Source organism: Podarcis raffonei, chromosome 1 (genome assembly GCF_027172205.1).
Source record: "Podarcis raffonei isolate rPodRaf1 chromosome 1, rPodRaf1.pri, whole genome shotgun sequence".
Taxonomy (NCBI): Eukaryota; Metazoa; Chordata; class Lepidosauria; order Squamata; family Lacertidae; genus Podarcis; species Podarcis raffonei.
Window position 1 is genome coordinate 31960609 of NC_070602.1, and position 19696 is coordinate 31980304.

Genomic DNA, 19696 nt, shown 5'->3' on the forward strand with positions numbered 1-19696 from the left:
CGACTCTAGGGTTGTGCGCCCATCTCACTTAAGAGGCCGGGGGCCAGCGTTGTCCGGAGACACTTCCGGGTCACGTGGCTAGCGTGACGAAGCTGCTCTGGCGAGCCAGCACTAGCGCAGCACACGGAAACGCCGTTTACCTTCCCGCTATAAAGCGGTACCTATTTATCTACTTGCACTTAGGGGTGCTTTCGAACTGCTAGGTGGGCAGGAGCTGGGACCGAGAGACGGGAGCTCACCCCGCCGCGAGGATTCGAACCGCTGACCATGCGATCGGCAAGCCCTAGGCGCTGAGGTTTTACCCACAGCGCCACCCGCGTCCCCCGCACCTAGGATACAATCCAGCAAAAGCTAAGTGTTTGTACATACCCTTGATATCAGTACAAGAGTCAACCACACACTTAACTGCTCTTGTCAGATCAATTTAACTAAGGGGCTAACAGTTACAAGCAAACACATGGATCTGAAACCTGGATCCTGTCTTTGAACGCAGAAGGAAAACCTACTTGGAGTGACTAGGAATGGGCAGTCAGCCACTTCCAGCTGCTTTTGCGCACTAAAATTCCCCTGCCTTCCAAAGCAGCTTTTCTTTGCTTTGTGACCTCAGCTATGCATGTGTAATGTGTAATGCTAACCCTTCAAAATGTTTGACTTGTGGGCCACATGGCATAGGTAGATCATGATGTTACAAGTAAATTAGCACTTACCTGTATCGGCAAATGGCAGAACCAGCTTCCCTTGAAGTTTTTCATTCTTAATGGTTAATGAATGCTCCCTAAGCCTACATAACTCGCAGAAAAGTATGGAAATGCACAAGTTGAAACAAAGATGTTCTAATGGCCTGCTTTTGGTGCAACACAGGAAAAAACCCACTAAAGCTGTTAAGAAGCTGTAGTGTCTCAGGCAGGTGCACTTGTAACATGTGGATGAGGGGAGGGAAAGTCAAATTGTGAGATCATATTGAATGCAAGGCACCTCGCAAAGAGTTGTATTCAATCAAATCCTACTTGAGTTCATTAATTAAGTTAAGCATGTCCATTAACTTCAGTGAGAGTAGAACTAGTGTTGAGTACTATCTAATGTTTCAAATAGTGGACGAAAAATGAAAAACAGCAATTAAGACTTCAGTATACAACCGCCTTTCAACAAAACACAATGTCTTCAGTGTCCATTTAAAAGGCAAGACAGACAGAGCCACTTGCACCTCATAATGAAGAGAACTCTCAAAGTGTGAAATGACCCAAAGGTTCCAGGATAGATTCAGTATTGAAATTGGTTAAAAGAATTTATAATCGGAATAATAGGATGGATCATAACATACATATCTTTGGTGTCAAAAGACCAGCACACCCATCTTCAGCATATAGGAAATGAAGGTACTACATGCACCTCTCTGGGGAGGGAATTCCAGTGGAAATGGGCTGCCACCTGCCAAACAATGCTACCAGGAGGACCCCCTCATGCAAGAGGTCTGTAGGGCAGTCTTTCAGGTATTTGGGACCCAAATAGTTTAAGACTTTAAACACTAATGATATTGGCATCCATCCGTCTCTCAACAATGAGTGCAGTTCCAAGGGGTGAAGTCAAACCGCAGCATTAGCAGCACTGAAATGACCTCCCCAGGGCGCAAGCCTGGGCAGTGTGTATGAAGGTCCTGGGCTACCCAAGCGACAAGACCCTCCCTTTGGCTTTGCTGATGTGGTCCAAAAAACCAGAAATAGGTCTGGCACTAACGTGGCTGCACAAGTTGATGGAAGGAGGCATACAAGAGGCCATCCAACCATATAGATTTGTATAGGGTTTACTCCTTAGCCTTTTCTTTACTCAAAGATGTCACACAAGGCAGCAGAAGTTTAGGGCCAGTGTTTTCTCAATGGGTTTACCCTCACAGGTTGATGAGCCCTATCTGCCCCTCACTTCCCTCTGCACTAATGTGGGCACCTTGAATCGGGCCTAGAAGCTAGCAACCAGGGCAGCTTTTGTAGAACATAGCATCACGTTGCAATAATCTGATCTGGAAGAGACCAGAGGATGGAGTAGTGGCTAAGTAATCTCTGTTAAAGGGTCTTAACTGACAAACCAGCTGAAGCTGGAAAAAGGCACTCCTCCTAACCACCAAATCTATCTGAATCTTCAGTGACAGTGCTGGATCCAGGAGCACTGCCACCCCTGCTCAAAGGACAGACTTGCTTTTCCCAGGTGAGTGCAACCCCATCTATAACAGGCCACCTCCCTACCTAATACCTGTGAATTCAGACCAATAGCAGTGGCTATGTAGGAGGTGTAACTTCTAAAGCAGGGTCTCCCAAACTTTGATCTCAAGCTGTTTTTAGCCTACAACTCCCATCATCCCTAGCTAGCAGGACTAGTAGTCCAGGGTGATGGGAACTGTAGTCCAAAAACAGCTGGAGACCCAAGTTTGGGAAACCCTGTTCTAAACCCATGTGCTCTACCCTTAGAAAACAAAAAAGCAGAGATACTTGTTTCACTGAAGAGTCAAAATGCCAAAAATTATTAAATCCATTTAATTTTTTTCACATTGCCTTTTGTTACAAGTATTCTCTTCACATGCAAATATTTTCTATGAGACCAAAACAACGGGAGAGTTCTTACATGGTACAAATTTTTACATCTCCTAGATATGCAAATTAAAAATAATTTAGTTACTGCTGTACAATGAAAATCCATTTATTCACAGTTAGACCATTATTTACAGGGCACTCTCCTGAGAATTATCCTATTAAGCTTCAATTTGAGCAATAATACAGTCAGTTAAGTAACAATAGCTACTTAACAGCAAATTACTGAGTTGAGAGGAAAAGGACAGAGCTAGTTCAAAATAGAGTCAAGTTTCTTGTTGTGATTCTTGAGGAGTTGCAGAAGATGCAGTTGACGGATGTGCTAACTCAGCAGGCATTTCATTTCTGCTCTCAGGTGGCAGTGGTGGAAAAAACCCAGCCCTTGGAGGCGGGTATTGAGAATAAGGCCTCACAGGAAATGGACCTCTCACTGTTTAAAGAGAATGATCAAAGCCCGTTTGGGTTAGTATTCAGAATGGAGCTATTTTCTTACAGATTTGACACTGAATACTCACAAACACACACACACATTAAAATCAACAGTAACTGTAACCCATAAGCAAGAATAAAGGAAGACATTAGAAAGCTTCTCAACAATACTAGTTCAAGATGCCTATATAACCATGGAAGATGCTTGCCTTCCATGGTGAAGGGGCAGCAAATGTTAATAGTTAATACTTCAATAATGCCCACTGAGGTATCCAGGAGCCTCCATGTGCAAGTGGGACAGAAATTTTCCTTGTACAACAGGATTCTCTTCACCTCTGCAGGCCCCACATGTGCCCAACACTTGCTTTGGAGCATTGAGGGAACCCAGGGAAGGGAGCTGCAGGAGAAAAAGAGGGGGAAGTCCTGTTGTGTAAGGGAAATGCTGCTCATGTGATGTGGGGTTCAACGACTGACTATCTGTTGCCATGGCCAACTTCATAAGGGAAGCTATGGCATCTAGACTGCCTAACTCACAGGCCCCTTTGCTGTGGAAGATTCTGCTAGCACTGGTCTCTTCATCTGACAACAGAAGTAGCACTTGGAGCAGAGAATTTCCAAATTTATTTATTCTACAAAATGTATATCCTGCCCTTCGAACACATCTGCATCATTCAGAGTGGTTTACAATTAACCGGGAATGAAAACCGGCTCGGATGCTAGGAGCATTCTAAAATGAAAGTCTACCTTATAGAAATAATTTGTCCAGCAGCAACCGTATAATAAAACTGGTTGTTGTTTCACCGCAACGTTTTAATCAATCATCACAAAGCAGTTAGAGGGCCCAAACGGGCCTCACCAGGTAGGGTATTTTAAAACCTGGGTGCAACCGCTGAGAAAGGCTTGTTAGGTTTTCTAACAATAGCTTACGAGGTAAAGTTTAATCATATCTTCCACTGAAAGTAGTTATTAATTCCCTTAACACAGCTTTGAACTTGGGAAAATGTCTTTTAAAAGTTATTGAGCACCATCAGCAAGTTAGCAAGACCCGTTCAGGCATTCACCTCCAACATAAAGAGCTTTCCCCAACCTGATGCCTTCCTTTCCGGTATATAGAAAGGACCAGAGTTGCACATGCTAGCCTCTTCTCCCACTACTAGCTGCAGAACTTTACACACTGAGTGGGAAGGTCTGGAGGGGGAATCTTCATGTACTCAGCTGATTGCAGGAGACTCCCGTCCACATGGAGGAGTCTATGTGAAGAGTCCTCCTTCTTACCTTCCCACTCCATGAAGCTGATGGGAACAGAGACAGTGGGAGCAGGTTTGCTCTCTCGACTAACTTAAGCCCATTCATTTCAGTGGAACTTGGGTGCAATTCATTTTTCCTGGGTTGTGCCTCAAGTTATTGCGGTTTCCAAACGTTTCCCCGTGAAATGCATTTCATTATTTATTTTAGGGAAAAAATAATGTAAGAGCAGCAAGAACATACTTGGCAGAAGAGGACGTGGCAAACCAGCAAAATCCCTTGGGAAATATTCTCGAGGTCCATATCCGCTAGGAGGCACTGGTGGAAAGGGAGGGCCTCTTCTCATGAAAGGCCCTCTTGGGTCCATTGGCATTAGAGGAGCTCGCAGTAAGGGCAGTTGTGGCGGCACAATTCCAGGCCCAAAGCCTCCATTGTCAGGTGCATGAGACTGATCCGAGGCATTGAGCGTATTCTGTGAGGAAAGGGAAGTGGGCAAGTTAAGATTTAGAAAGAACCTCGTGCCACTTTTTCAAGCCACTGAGAAACTTGTCAAAGCACGTAAGCCCGAAAAGAAGCTATGATTTACAAGCTACAAAGAGGGCAGATCAAAGCAGAAGTCCAATCCAAATCAGGAATGTAGGCTAACAGGACTGAGATGGAGCCAAACTAAAGGCTACAAGTAGGAAGTTCATTAAAGCAAGACACAACATCACCCCTGCGATGAAAAGCTAGTCCACTCATTTCCAACTACCTTTCTTTTCAGTCCTTTCATCTTTCTTGCTCTTGCAGGTTGTAAATAAATTCAGTCGTGAAACTATTATTTTAGCTAACATGTCTTCAGTAATTGAAAATGCCCACAAGGTAATAATAATGCTGCAGCAAAATACATACTGTGTAAAATCAATTTAAAGAACTGTCAAATTCAGCAGAAACTTGGCAAACCTTTTTCGCACCAAATGGGATTCAGTAAGAAATTGATCTTCTCAGTCTTTTGTCTGTTACTTACACTGTCATTGGGATGATCTCTTATTCCATTTCCACTTAGGTCTGTTCCTGAGTTATTCTCAGATGCTTGTCCATCTGGAAGTCGGGGAGAAATACCCAACAAGCACTTTAGCATTAAGTAGTCCCAAAACAGTTTTCCTCCAAAGAACAGATGGGTGTGGAAACGTATGTTTTTGCACATTTACTAAACAGAGGTGCTGACTGTATTGATACTTTTGTGCACTTCAAAAAACAAAACAAATAGTGCCATTCCCGCTCACAACCAGTTTGAACTATTGTTTTTCCTACTGAAGTTAAATAAATGACAAGGCTGCTGTATAGATTTACTAGATGATCATTTCAGGGAAGAAAATTTATCTTTTCAAAACAACCAGTGTGTAAACACCAAAGGCATTGTTTAAACGCTATGCTGGTTGTAGAGAACAAGGTCTGTTTCAAAGTCTAAATCAATGTTTTACTGATCTTGGGTCAAATGCCTTAGATGAAAGGCTTTTTGCTTTCAGCATGAATTCAGGTTATTCCTTCCCACATGTGACCACAGATGCTGAATGGAGATAAAGGAATGATGTGACTTATGGTAAGCAAAGCATAGCAGTCCAGTTAACATAGAGAAAGTGCTGCCTTTTTTACTTTTCTTTTTTTGGTATCACAAACATGGATTACAGCTTGGTATTACAAACAGCAAAGAACATTAATTTCAAAATACCAAAGTCTTTACTGGCATTCTTTGATATGCTACAAACAAGAGAACAGAAAGTGCTCTGAGTGTTTGGATTTCAAGCTCTTTGGGCTTTAGTTCTGAGCAGAAAAGGATTATTTACTGCTGCAGCCAAATTTGGTAATGAACTCCTTTATTTGGGCACTAAAAGAAAGCAGTTCCTACCTGCTTTATCATATGAAGGCATGCTATAACTTCTTAGTTCTGCTGGTCCTGAAAGTCTTCCTGAGTTTGGATGACTGGGATAAAATCTTTCTGGTCTTCGAGGAAGAGATTGCTCATTATACAGCTGACCTACCATTCAATAAAAAAGTGCAATTTATTCAGTAGATTTTATTAGAATTACTCAATGATGGCTTATCAACAACTTATATCTTATATTCCTTGTGTTATGGAATATGCAAACTAAAGGACATGGGGCGATAGCTAGCTAAACCTAGTAGCTGATGGAAATCTCACATCTATCCCATTTATCAAGGTCGATCAACTATACAATATGGTCTTGGAATCTTTAAGCAGTTATCAGACTCATATATATCATGCATATGCTGCTATCCCTTAGGTACACCATCAAACACTTGAACCTAAAAAGCCCTGGCAATGATCCCTCCAGAGGTCACAGCACGGTTCAAAACAAAAGGGAGCTCAGCAGTATTTCATTTTGTAATTGCCATTAAAAAAGAAAATGTCCAAGAATGATGGGCTGTGTTTAGTTACCTGCGGGTGGGGGCATTATCCTGTGATCTCTATCCCATGGAGGTGACAAAGATCCAGTGTCAGAAGGTGGTCTGTGGGGATCAGATAACCTGTCAGAATGCAACTCTCCTCTTTCATTACTAACTTCATACATGCCAGCATTCCCCGGTCCTCTTGATCCTAATTGAACAAGTTACAATGGATTCAGTCACTTGAGACATCCGTCATTGCAGTTTTCACCGAGTACCAAACCACGAGATCCCAACACATTGAAAGGTGGTAGAATAACACACATGGCTCCCTTGGTGAATGTCAGTCTTGTGCTCTTTTTCCAGGAGGGGTGCAACTGTCCAGTCAGTCAAAAGTACAGTAAATACTAAGAGACAGCTGCTTTGAAAGAGGGTGGAAGGAACCCTGAAACAAAGTCTACATTATATTCTGATTCCTCTCACTGGGCAAAGGGAGGAAAAAGAACGTTAAAAGTCTTTTCATCAACCTCATCAGTGTTGGCAACATCTTGGCAGAGATTCCTCCTCCCTCAGAGCCCAATTCTGCTTCCCCTTCCTCAAGCAATTTGATCAAACCCATCAAATGCAATATTCTCCCCTCCCTTAAATCTCTAATATTTAAAGTAAGAAGACAGCTGAAAAAGATTAGAGAATTCCCCCCCCCCATTTAGAAGAATAAATGAGAAAACACGCTTTAAACCAGTAGGGCATTATTTTGAACTACTGTACATTAAAGCATTTTCATTTCTAATTATTGAAGCTGTTGAGCAGCTTTTAAGGTTTGACTCACTCTCTGGCTGATTTATGCTGGTCTATCACCTATGCTGTTATACTTGTACTGGCTCTGAATTTATCTGAGTATAGTTGCACTTTCAAGTCAGCAAATTGACATATTTCCTCCATCCTCTCCAACAAAAGCCAGAACAAAAAGAAACAGCTCCTGAGATTATTCACCACATGCTGTCAATACATATCAGTTAAAAACAAAACTCTTTTGTTTTTTTCTGTTGAGATCAACAGCCTAAAATACAAAGAGACTCAAATATTCTTGCTACAATGATATAAAAGGCCTACTCTTTCAAACTCCCTTTCTTGAATCTGAAAGATGGCACTGGCTTCACTTTTAGTAGCTAGATGGATGAGCAGTGTTGGTTTAAAAAATTAAGAGTAAAGTAGGTTTTTTTTAAATGCTTTTATTCTGTTTTTGTTTTGCGTTGGGCACCCATCTACTGTAATGAGCTGCAGAAACTAGGGGAAATAGACTGTTCCACAAATGGATGGACAGCACTAGTGGAAGCATAGATAGTTTCATGATATTCACAAAAAGCACTAGTAGGTGCTGTTAAGAATCCTTCCATGAGCAGAATACATCTTTCACACGTAAAAGAGCATTTTTAGATCCAAGACACTGGTTTTTGGAACATAAAGTCATAATGGTACTGTCTACTTCTGCTTCCTGACCTATATAATAGAGTGCATTTATATGGATAATTTAAGCTTACTCTTAACCGGGTTCTTTTTAGTATACTTTTACAGATAGATGCATTACCAAGAAAGGAGGGATAGACTAAGAGGAGAGAGAATCCATGAAAGTTAAGTTTTCAAATTTAAGAATTGTACCTCTTCCTCCTCCACCACCTGGAAGCACAGGTGAAAATCTTAAGGGGCCCTCCAATAAGGTTGGAGGGGAAAGAAAAGCTCTTGTTTCAGACGAAGGTCTGCCCATTGGTGAGGGTCCATATGGGGAGTGCTCTGGAACAGTTAAAACAAAATACTAAAATTCACAGGTTAGAGTTAATGGGCTGACATATAGTTCATTTCTCACCTAGGTTTAAAACTAATTTGGGACAAAAGAAAAGTCAACCTCTTGACTTCATTATCAGTCATGGAATTTTAAAAAAAGTCATTTTAAATAATTTTCAAATGCTCTACAGATTAATAGGAACAAAAATCACAATGGGAATCAAAATACTATATGCTGTTGCTGCTACAGGTCAATGAAATAAAAATGATCCCTGCATGAATAAAGACCAGCTATGCTTTTATACATAAATGGAGTCATGATCTCTTTACACTTCAACAAGATACACATTTTAAAAACTACTGTACCTCTGCCAAATGCCCTAACTGGCATATCAAGAGCATAAGGATCCTTTTCCAAACGATCAAATTTAAATTCTGCTTCTGTTAATCTAAAGGAAAGAAGAACATGTTAATCAACTAACTTCTTCCCTATTTTTTTCCAGAACTCAACTTTTCAACTGATGAAAAAGGTAAAAATCAGTTAATGAAATAGATTACAGGCATTAATTGTTAAATCAGAAAGTTAAATCCTGAGTTTTGGAGTACACGGTCATTACAGTCATACCTCGGGTTACAGACGCTTCAGGTTGCGCATTTGCGGGTTGCGCACTGCACCAAACCTCGAAGTACCGGAACGGGTTACTTCTGGGTTGCAGCACTCATGCATGCGCAGAAGTGCTAAATCACGCATTGTGCATAAGCGCCAAATCGCAACCCGCGCATGCACAGACGCAGCGCTGCGGGTTGCGAAAGTGCCTCCCACACGAATCACGTTCGCAACCCGAGCGTCCACTGTAATGCGCTGATGACACACATCAGCCTGTGCATATGTATCAATTTTTATTTTTCCAGAAAACCCACATAACTGATCACTGGTGTCACATAGTAACTGAACAACAGCACATTATTCAGTGACAACAGTACGTCAACAAAATCAAGTTCTTCAGTATGTACATTTTTATGCTTACTTTTGTCTATTGTATGCATTTTCTTCTCTTATATCACTGAGGTGCCTTTCAGCTGCCCGCGCTGCCAGCTTTAAAAATAAAAGTTCTTGTTAAATACTGTTATTCCTTAAAGCACAAGAAATATTTCCAGTTGAAAGTTCACACATTGTTATCTCCTATCGTAGAACAGCTGTCTATTAGAAAGCCTATGAAACAGCTTAAATGACACTAAAAATGAAGTACCCCTCCCCCGTGTTGAGCAATGACCATACTGCAAGACTGCTGATTTCAATGAAGTTTGCAGCTGCTGGACCACTGTGACTCCATTAAGGGTCTGGGTGTAAGCCTGCTTTTAAATATCCTGATCTTTCTTATTCGCTAGCAATTTGACCCAATGAGTACTAACAGACAAAGAAGCTATGGAATACTGATGGCATTCTCTTGCCCATAAAAGTTGGAGATTAATTAGCATGCTCCCTAGATCGAGTAGCTACTAAAATGTCACCCTCTCTGACACCCACAACTTACACAGAGACGGTGCTGTTGAGCTGGTGAAAACAAACTATGAGTAGCCAACATGTTGCCCTCCATGTGGAAGTCTGCAATATCCATCAGCCCATCAGTATGGCCAACAGGGCTGGGATGATGGGCAGTGTAGAAGAAGAGTTTGGATTTGATATCCCGCTTTATCACTACCCGAAGGAGTCTCAAAACGGCTAACATTCTCCTTTCCCTTCCTCCCCCACAACAAACACTCTGTGAGGTGAGTGAGGCTGAGAGACTTCAGAGAAGTGTGACTAGCCCAAGGTCACCCAGCAGCTGCATGTGGAGGAGCGGAGATGCGAACCCGGTTCACCAGATTACGAGTCTACCGCTCTTAACCACTACACCACACTGGCTCTCTGTGTAGTCTAACAACATCTAGAAGTAAAATAAGAAAATTCCTTCCAGTAGCACCTTAGAGACCAACTAAGTTTATTATTGGTATGAGCTTTTGTGTGCATGAACACTTATTCAGATACCAACAGCTGTGCACGCACACGAAAGCTCATACCAATAACAAACTCAGTTGGTCTCTAAGGTGCTACTGGAAGGAATTTTTTTGTTTCGACTACGGCAGACCAACACGGCTACCTACCTGTAACTAGAACATCTAGAAGTGTGATGTTGGCTGCTCCAAGTCTAGCAGGATTAGTACAGATCAAACTAATGGGAGGAATTCAATGTTGCAGTCTTCTGATCATTCCATCAGGGCAAGCAGTTTGGCTTGCCAGATGGAACGAACCCCAGGAATCATTCCAGTTCTCCCACCTGCCACCCAAGCCAGTTAGAAGGGGTGCGGAGTCTCTGTGCAGGGGTTCTGCTGATGGGCTTCAATAATTGAATCCCACCCAACGGTTGTTGAGCAAGCCCTCAATACTAGCTGGGACATTTTCCCTTCCCATCTGCTTTAGCGGTCCATGCCAATTCAAGCTCTGGAGGAAGCTTGCATATGGACAAGCCTTGGATTCCATTTGTGTGAAGCTCTTGATAAAACTGGAGTGCCTTATAACAGGAAAGAGAGGGGTGGGGTTTATTTTTTGTCTTGTGTGAAAGATGGGTTTTGCAATCACATTTTGTTCTCCATTACTGCAATGTTATCAGAGGACAGACTGTTTTATTCTTAGATAAGAGCCACAAAAACAGCCAAAATATTTATTAAAATGGCATTGAAACAAGGCCAGAAGAGTGTTGCAAAATCAAACATTTTAAAATTGGCATTGGGTTTGGAAGGATTTATTTTTACAAGAAGGGATTTACTGTTACTATAAAAAAAGATTCCATAAGACATTGAGGAAACTGGGCACAGCATCCATGGGCTCATATTGATATAGGCTTTTCCTGCCATAAGCTTGTACTTTTTGAGGTAAATTAGATTTACCCAGTGATTTTTTTTTCTGGGAGGGCGCAGGGGTACGCATACCCCTAAACATTTTGTGAATCTTTGTAATTTTGTCCATTTACTGTATTTATTTTTCCCGATTTGAACTATAAAATGGAGTACTCCTAAACATTTTTTTAAGGAAAAAAGCACTGGATTTACCCCACCTATTTTTTACTGGTACTAGTGAAAAGGAGTATTTTTATGGTCCTACAATTCTGAACCAAGGGGCATGGGAAGCTTTTCCCCCTTTCTCCATTTTTCCTCTGCCCAAAAAGAGTTCTTTCTGAAGTGCACTGCAAAGTGGCTTTTCTCCAAACACAACTTGAACTGCCACAAATTCTGCTACTGAACAGCACGCAGAGCCCTGCAGCTGATCCTACAACTGAGCAATAGCACCAGACTTTATCAGAGGAGATAGAATATACTTATTTAAAGAGAGCAAGTTTAAAAGGCCCTATAAAATATAATTTTAAAATCCTATTGGGGAGCTGGTGGTAAATGAAAAAGATAACAAACGGGGTGGGGTAGCAGCATCCAGGTGCACAACTGGATTTATAGCAGCTCACAGAAAACCTTCAAAACAACCCAGCATAATGGCTAAACTTAGGGAGTTCAAAGGAGCAGTCTAACAGTTGTTTTGGGGCAGCTGCAGAGCAAGGGGCAAATGAGTGTATTAGAAAGATCCAGGTGAAACTCTCAAAGGGAGCATACAAATATTTTAAAATAAAATAATAAAAATGTATTTGCCCCTTTTGAAAGCATCACACTTTTCAGGAAGGCTGGCAAGTTTTTAGCATTTGCAACTTACCCAGTTATCATGAGCTTTCTGCTCATGGGACTTAACCTGTTAAAAGAGAATTCCACATTAGTTCAGAGGTGCAGAACTCAAATCACAGTCTGAAAGGCAAGATGCATTTTTTTAATTTCAAAGAGCCACACTAGCACATGACCTGTGGGAAAGTACAGTCATACCTCGGGTTGAAGTAACTTCGGGTTGAATATTTTCGGGTTCTGCTCTGCGGCGACCCGGAAGTAACGGCGCGCGTTACTTCCGGGTTTTGCCGCTTGCGCATGCGCTCAAAATGATGTCACATGCATGTGCGGAAGCGGTGAATCGCGACCCACGCAGACGCAGGTTGCGTTCGCTTCAGGATGCAAACGGGGCTCCAGAACGGATCCTGTTCGCATCCAGAGGTACCACTGTATATGGCAATTCACTTTCTCTCCACACCCACCTTCTATTAATCTCTCTCCTTTCCCCACTCCACAATGTTTATCTCTGTTGTGCCTCCGCCTTCCTCAATACTGTTTTTCTCTCACATTGCCCTGCAGTGCTCTTGCTCGCTCACTCCTCCACTCATTTCCCACCGCATTTTTCCCTGCTGTTTCTTCTCTTATCTCCACTTCTTTCTTGCCAAGTTCATCCACAACAGCAAACAAGGTTGTTGTTTTTTACGTTCCCAGGATTTTACCCCAATGAAAGTGTCTTGGGCGCAAGAGAGGAATGCCATCTGGACAGATACTAGCATGCCTCTGTTTCTCAGCTGCGTGCCTCAGAAACCAAAGAGGAGGAAGAGGAAAGTGCATGAATTGACACAAGAATTCCCCCATCCCACTCATATTTATGCTGAGCTTAGGTGGGCCTTAGATATCTCCACAAGGAGTTGAGAGAGGGCTGGCAAATGATCTGGCACGCTTTTGATCAAATATAAAGTAACATCTTGAGTACTTAAATACATAGCACTGGCTGGGTTTACACATGGTTTGAAGTTGGCTTATTTAGAAGCTAAAACAGCTTGTTTTAAACCAGAATATGTGGTTCGTATGTAACGCTAAGCTACGACTAAACTCAGCAGAGGTACTCCTCCTGTAGAAAGAAAATGGTGCCAAATGCAAAAAGTAGCAAATCACAAACAGAAATTTTCCTTTGCTGCCGTGACTCAAAGATGAGCCATGTCTGCAAAGGTAGAATGTTCCTTCACAGCCACTGCTTCAGTTGAAAAGCCGTACCTGCGAAGGAAGAAATGGGAGTTCACTTGATGTGCTTTTGTGTTGCATCACCTGATGTCATGGGCCATCATGGACTGACATATGGACAACCCCATCCACCTATCAAAATGGCCCACAGAGGTGGGGAAGTTTTGGATCTAGCCCACTGGATACATTCCTCACCTGTGGTCAAAGTCAATAAATCTTTAAAGGTGAGAGATGCTGCATTTAAGATATATGTTATTAATAATAAAAATAATAACAACAAAGGCCTCAGTCTGCTATACACTTGTCTGGGAGCAAATTTACAGTAATTGAACTGAATTTTACTTCTGAGCAGTGGTTTTTTTCTGGGGGGACGCAGGGGTATGCATACCCCTAAACATTTTGTGAATCTTTGTACTTCTGTCCATTTACTGTATTTATTTCCCCCAATTTGAATTACAAAACGGTGTTTTTCTTGAGTCAAAATGAGAGTACCCCTAAACATTTTATAAGAAAAAAAGGACTGCTTCTGAGTAAACATGCTTAGGATCATGCTATAATGCTGAAATCCTAAGCAAGCATACTTTGAAGTAAACCCAACTGAAATCAGTCATAGTAAACATAGCACATGTACTAATTTAGAAAACAATATATATATATAAATACCAGATTCTCATAAGAGTGAACTGTTTTTTTCAGTTCTTCTTCTAGTTCTTCTGCTCGTTGTCTGTAATGAAATTATACAAGGACAATTTTGCACACCAGATATTATCACAACACCTTAAGAAACATTGAAAAGTATATCATTAAAAGAAAAGCAACAACCCCAAACCTAATCTAACTGGGAGCCCTACTGAAGCAGAAGGCAGAGCACCAGTTAGACAAGAACAGATAGCCTTTGAAGCAGATTGGAACCTGCCTGCAGAACTATTCCCTTTTGTCAAGCTGCCTGCAAAATTCTGTTGTTGTGAAAAAGACAAAACTGGAATTGAATGGGGTCTCTTCCAATTGAAGCTTAGCAGCCTACATTGATTTACAAGGCCCTGTAAGGTTGGGGGAGGGTATTAACCTGGCTATGTCGAACCAAAGGCAAATTGTTCCAGAAGCTCTGCAAATGTCATCTTGGTAGTCAAGATAACTCCACTATTAACTGGCAGCTGTAGCAATGAGCTCATATATGTTTATATTCACTTGTTTTGTCATAAGCTAATTTGCTTGCTATGATGCTATCCTTATCTGTGGGCTTGGAGTGCCGGGTTCTGGGCCCAGAAAGGGCAACTATCTGTAAGACTTGGGCATTGCCAACTATGCCCTCATCTGGTCAGGTGGAGTGATGGGAAGTCCTGGCCGAGAAATGTATGCTGCTTTGTCTATAAAGAATGTATGAATGTTTGTGTGGGTGCAGACAGCCATCGCCTTACTTCAATGTCAATCCCATAAAGGCTGGGAGACCTAGCAGGCTGATTTGCTGTAAGTCTGCACCTTTCTTTTAATAAAGCACTAGAACTGACCATTCTGACGGTTTTGACATCCTTCTTTGGCATCTCTGCACCCAACCACTCCCACAAGCCCTTGTTTAGAACATTGATGCAGAAGGACCTCCTCCACTGATGCAGAAGGGACACTAGAATATCTAGCACCTTAAAAAAGGGATAACCTATCCAGTCAATCTGGTGACTGTCAAGACCCACAAGCTCTGCAAAGCTACCTTAGGGGAAGTTCTGGGTGGGTTCTGGGTGGCCTGCCCCTTAGGGGAAGTTCTGGGTGGGTTCCGGAGAAGCATGAGCAGAACTCCAGTTTCGTAACAGGGCTTTCCTAGCTCCTTAGGATGAAGGGATCATCTAGAATTGAGGTGGAATGGGACACAGTGGGCTCCAGCAGGATGGAGGAAAGCAGCAAAGTCTGGTGAATTGCCTTTCTACTCAAGGAAGATACTTTCAGATCCAAGCCTCTGATAACCACTCTCTCCACCCAAAACACTATGAGAAGGGGCTTGAGTCAGTTGTGATTACTGTAATGGGGCTTCACTGACTTGATTAGAGGGACTACTCCACAGGACTCCTCTGATTTTTCAGAAGTTTCAAGATGCTAGGTCTAATTCTCCACTGAATTTTGTTCATTCAGCAGAGGAAATTACCAAATGAAATCCATAGTTACCGATAACGGTTCACTTCTTCAGCAGCATGACTGATTGTCTCATCAACTTTGGAAAGCTTTTCTTCTTTCTGCAAACGATCTTTTTCTTCTACAGTTAATTTCCTTTGAAAAATAAAAGAAACAAAGCCTTTTATTAGCCACAACTCAACTGTTTTCTAGTCATTTTAAGAAAACATCCACAAAAAGCTGAAGCTCATTTCAAAAAAACAAACACTGACACTACAGTAATTTCCATTTGCCCTAGTAGCCTGATCCTTAATTATAAGCAGCGTAAGCAACAATAAAAATGGTGTTAAAACCCTCAATACATTAAAGGTTGTGCCACCCTGTGCATACTTAAGAGGGCTTCTCAAGGTGTGAATCAGCTAACAATCCCTGTCAGTAGAAGCCCTGTGCAAATGGGGCTTCTGCCTGCCCCCCCCATGCAAATTGGCTAGGGATGGAGACAACATTGCATGTGGGTAGGAGAGGAGAGATCATTCCATCTGGCAAGCTGCAACACATGAGCAGACAGAATGTTCAACACAGCACCACCCTCACTGAGAGTTCGGAGCAAACATGCATAGGACTGGGCTATAGCAGAACTTGCCAAATTTATTCCTTGAAGGTTGCAGCAGTAGCTTTGAAAAACGATTTGTGAAGAACTTGCCGGTAAATATCTGCTAACAATAGTAACTGGTCCCCAAGAGAAATTTAGTACTGATGAAGTGCTAGCACCCCCGTGATCAAAATGATCAGGGGATAGGCCAACTCCAATCTCTCTCACCACCAAAGAAACACAAATGAACAGCAGAGAACCTGCATGAGCAACACTGACACCAAATCCTACATACATTAAGCAAAATAGAAACATTGCCACCCAACCCCAACCCCACCCATCTTTCCCCCCCTCCACCCCTTATTTCCCCCTAACGTCTCAACAGATGAAACTGATTTGTAAAAATGTAACATGGAAAAAATACGAGAGACATTACACATACTTCTGTAAAACAAGAAAATCTTTAATAATAATAAAAAATGATCAGGGGATCTTAAGATAAAAGAATGAAATCAAGGAAGAATCCAAAAGAGGGAATACTCAAGTTATGGGTGACTTCAACTAGAATCATACAGACTGGCTACATATGTGTTCCAGCCATGACAAAGCGGTAAATTATCTAGATATCCTAAATGACGGTGTCATGGAACCAACCAGAGAGATGGCAAGCCTGGACTTTTATCTTGAGTGGTGCCCAGAACTTGGTACAAGATGTAAGTGTTGCAAGCCAGTTAAGTGAAATAGCCATAGTGCTATTCATGCACATACAAGAAAATGGCCAATTGCCAAGAAAATCCAGCACAGTCACATTTGGCTATGAAAGAGGAAACACTCCCAAAATGAGGGGATTGGTAAAAAGGAAGTTGAAAGAAAAGGTCAAGAGGGTCACATCAATCCGAAATGCTAGTGAGTTGTTTAAAAACACAGTATTAGAAAGCATATGAAGTAGTAAGCAAATAGACCAAGAAGTGTAAGCAAGGTCCCAGTGCCAGGACAAGAGTATAATTGTTGAAGAAACATGGCAGGCTCCTGTTACATATAACATCCTATTTCTGTTATCTAAACAAAGATTCATGTATCAAGCAACAAATCAACCACTATCAATACCTGTGAAGGTTCATTTCATTTTCTTGATACAGCTCAGTCATGACTTTAAGCTTTTGCTGAAGCTTCTGAACTTCGCTTTCAAAGTGTGTATTTTCAGAATGCAACGTGACATGTTCCTTTTGTAGATTTTCAATGCGTTCTGTCACAATTAAGAGTTAATTACAATTAACTGATATGTTAAACCCATACAATAAAGGAAACAAAGATTGAAGACTGAATACAGTATTCTAACGCTGAAAAGAAAAATGATTTCTGAAGGGGTTTGGAAGAGACGTAAAACCTCATTATGTCCCTGTACAATAACTCCAGTCACTTTGAAAAATGCTTTGAAATCCCACTAAAAGGATACATTCACCCCCTTTCACATGGATTTGTGGACCAAATTTTGTTTTGATTTCCTTCACAGGACAAATATGTTTGGACCAAATGGGCTGAGGCGCAGACAGGAGGGAAATAAGGCACAGGACAGCTTTACCATAGCTAAATAGAATTCTTTTTAATACTAATACCACACGTCAGCATCAACAGTTTCCCAGCTAACAAGCCCCGCATCTCAATCTACTAAGATAATGGCAATGTAATGCATAGAAATCCAGGTTTTGGGTTTTGTTTTTGGTGTCTTCTTTGGTGTCTTGTAAAAACTGAATTCTTCGTTTTAATGGTTTTTTCCAAGATACCTTATACTTCAGTGAACCCTGATCATTTAAGAGATTTCTAATTATCTTTACAGCTTCATTCAGTTAAAAGTAAAGATTTTCCTAAAACATTAATGGAAAACCGCTTTCTTCTTCCTTTTAAAAAAATAATAATTAAAAATCAAGAATTCATCATTACCTGCAAGTTCCTCTTTTGCTTTGTTTTCATCTGTTAGCTTTGAACAGATTTGATTTACTTCTGATTCCATAGATTTTAGACAAGCATTTAGCTATATCAAGGAAAAAAGATAAATTATTTCAAATCGTAATTGCAAAAGAAGCTACTGATGTACATTTGCACTTCTAAAACAAACCTTTATCTAGTTCTGGATCACTTTCTGGCTGCAATGCTTATTTATGTATTTGATTTTTCCCCCCACCCCACCATTCCACCAAACCACAACAGAAGCTGGTTTCACATAGTATATCATTAAAACAGCCATTTAAAATAAATATAACAATCACATCACTACATTACACTAAGAATATATCACAGCAAAAACAGTTGGTACCTAAAGGGAGGTTGTGCACCCATTGTAAATCAAAATCATGTGCCAAGGCAAAGCCAGGAAGCATTCTATACTTGTCCTGCACCCACCTAGCCAAAGAAGGCAATTGGTTGATGCTCACTTCTTTAATGGGTTAAAGCAACAGTGGGGCCAGCCCCCCCCCCGAATTATGTGCCCTCATCTGATGGGAGTGCACATACACAACCAGAGACTTTTCCTGCACAAATGTTGTTGCTGCTCTTCCCTTTTCAATAATAATAATAAATAATAAATTTTATTTATATCCCGCCCTCCCCAGCCGAAGCTGGGCTCAGGGCGGCTAACAACAATAAAACAATACAAAAGTACAACACAAACAACACTCTAAAATCATTCATTATAAAATTAATTAAATTCAAGCCACTGGCCACCATTGGGCCAGAGCTCCGCGAAGATTGCCGAGGGAGGGAGTCAGGCTGTGCCCTGGCCAAAGGCCTGGCGGAACAGCTCTGTCTTGCAGGCCCTGCGGAAAGATGTCAAGTCCCGCAGGGCCCTAGTCTCTTGTGACAGAGTGTTCCACCAGGTCGGAGCCACAGCCGAAAAAGCCCTGGCTCTAGTTGAGGCCAGCCTAACTTCTCTGTGGCCTGGGACCTTCAAGATATTTTTATTTGAAGACCGTAAGTTTCTCTGTGGGGCATACCAGGAGAGGCGGTCCCGTAGGTACGAGGGTCCTAGGCCGTATAGGGCTTTAAAGGTTAAAACCAGCACCTTAAACCTGATCCTGTACTCCACCGGGAGCCAGTGCAGTTGATATAGCACCGGATGAATGTGATCTCGCAGCGAAGACCCCGTAAGGAGTCTCGCTGCAGCATTCTGCACCTGCTGGAGTTTCTGGGTCAGTCTTAAGGGCAGCCCCACGTAGAGCGAGTTACAATAATCCAGTCTGGAGGTGACCGTCGCGTGGATCACAGTGGCTAGGTCAGGGCGAGAGAGGTAAGGAGCCAACTGCTTAGCTTGGCGGAGATGGAAAAATGCCGCCTTTGTTATAGCTGCAATCTGCGCCTCCATGGAAAGGGAGGTGTCGAAGATTACACCCAGACTCTTAACGGACGGTGCTGGCACTAACTGCGCCCCCGCAAGAGATGGGAGTTGCCCCCCCAATCCCATATCGTCCCGTCCCAGCCACAGGACCTCTGTCTTCGAAGGATTTAGCTTCAACCGGCTCCCACGTAACCATCCAGCCACAGCTTCCAGACATCTGGTCAGTGTGTCTGGGGCCGAGTCAGGATGGCCATCCATCAACAGATAGAGTTGGGTGTCATCGGCATACTGATGGCAACCCAGCCCAAAACTCCGGACAAGCTGGGCGAGGGGGCGCATAAA

The 19696-nt window shown here is 42.1% G+C and overlaps 1 protein-coding gene across 12 annotated transcripts in view; it reads right to left on the minus strand.

Annotated features, from left to right (window-relative positions):
• Nucleotides 1-2509: 2509 nt before the first annotated feature.
• The window catches only part of MIA2 (MIA SH3 domain ER export factor 2), a 49780-nt gene continuing 32593 nt past the window's right edge, over nucleotides 2510-19696 (minus strand). For 8 of the 12 annotated variants that reach the window (XM_053379743.1, XM_053379752.1, XM_053379798.1 and 5 more), the window contains 13 exons: nucleotides 17965-18055; nucleotides 17131-17269; nucleotides 15486-15587; nucleotides 13995-14055; nucleotides 12163-12198; nucleotides 9452-9519; nucleotides 8790-8872; nucleotides 8301-8432; nucleotides 6694-6852; nucleotides 6142-6270; nucleotides 5260-5333; nucleotides 4497-4725; nucleotides 2510-3009 (listed from right to left, as the gene is read on the minus strand). In XM_053379743.1, coding sequence (XP_053235718.1) covers nucleotides 2846-3009; nucleotides 4497-4725; nucleotides 5260-5333; nucleotides 6142-6270; nucleotides 6694-6852; nucleotides 8301-8432; nucleotides 8790-8872; nucleotides 9452-9519; nucleotides 12163-12198; nucleotides 13995-14055; nucleotides 15486-15587; nucleotides 17131-17269; nucleotides 17965-18055 — 1467 coding nt within the window. In that variant the 3' untranslated portion in view covers nucleotides 2510-2845. Of the gene's footprint in view, nucleotides 3010-4496; nucleotides 4726-5259; nucleotides 5334-6141; nucleotides 6271-6693; nucleotides 6853-8300; nucleotides 8433-8789; nucleotides 8873-9451; nucleotides 9520-12162; nucleotides 12199-13994; nucleotides 14056-15485; nucleotides 15588-17130; nucleotides 17270-17964; nucleotides 18056-19696 lie in introns of those variants that run through there. The other 4 variants (XM_053379762.1, XM_053379771.1, XM_053379788.1 and 1 more) reach the window with 4 other exon arrangements.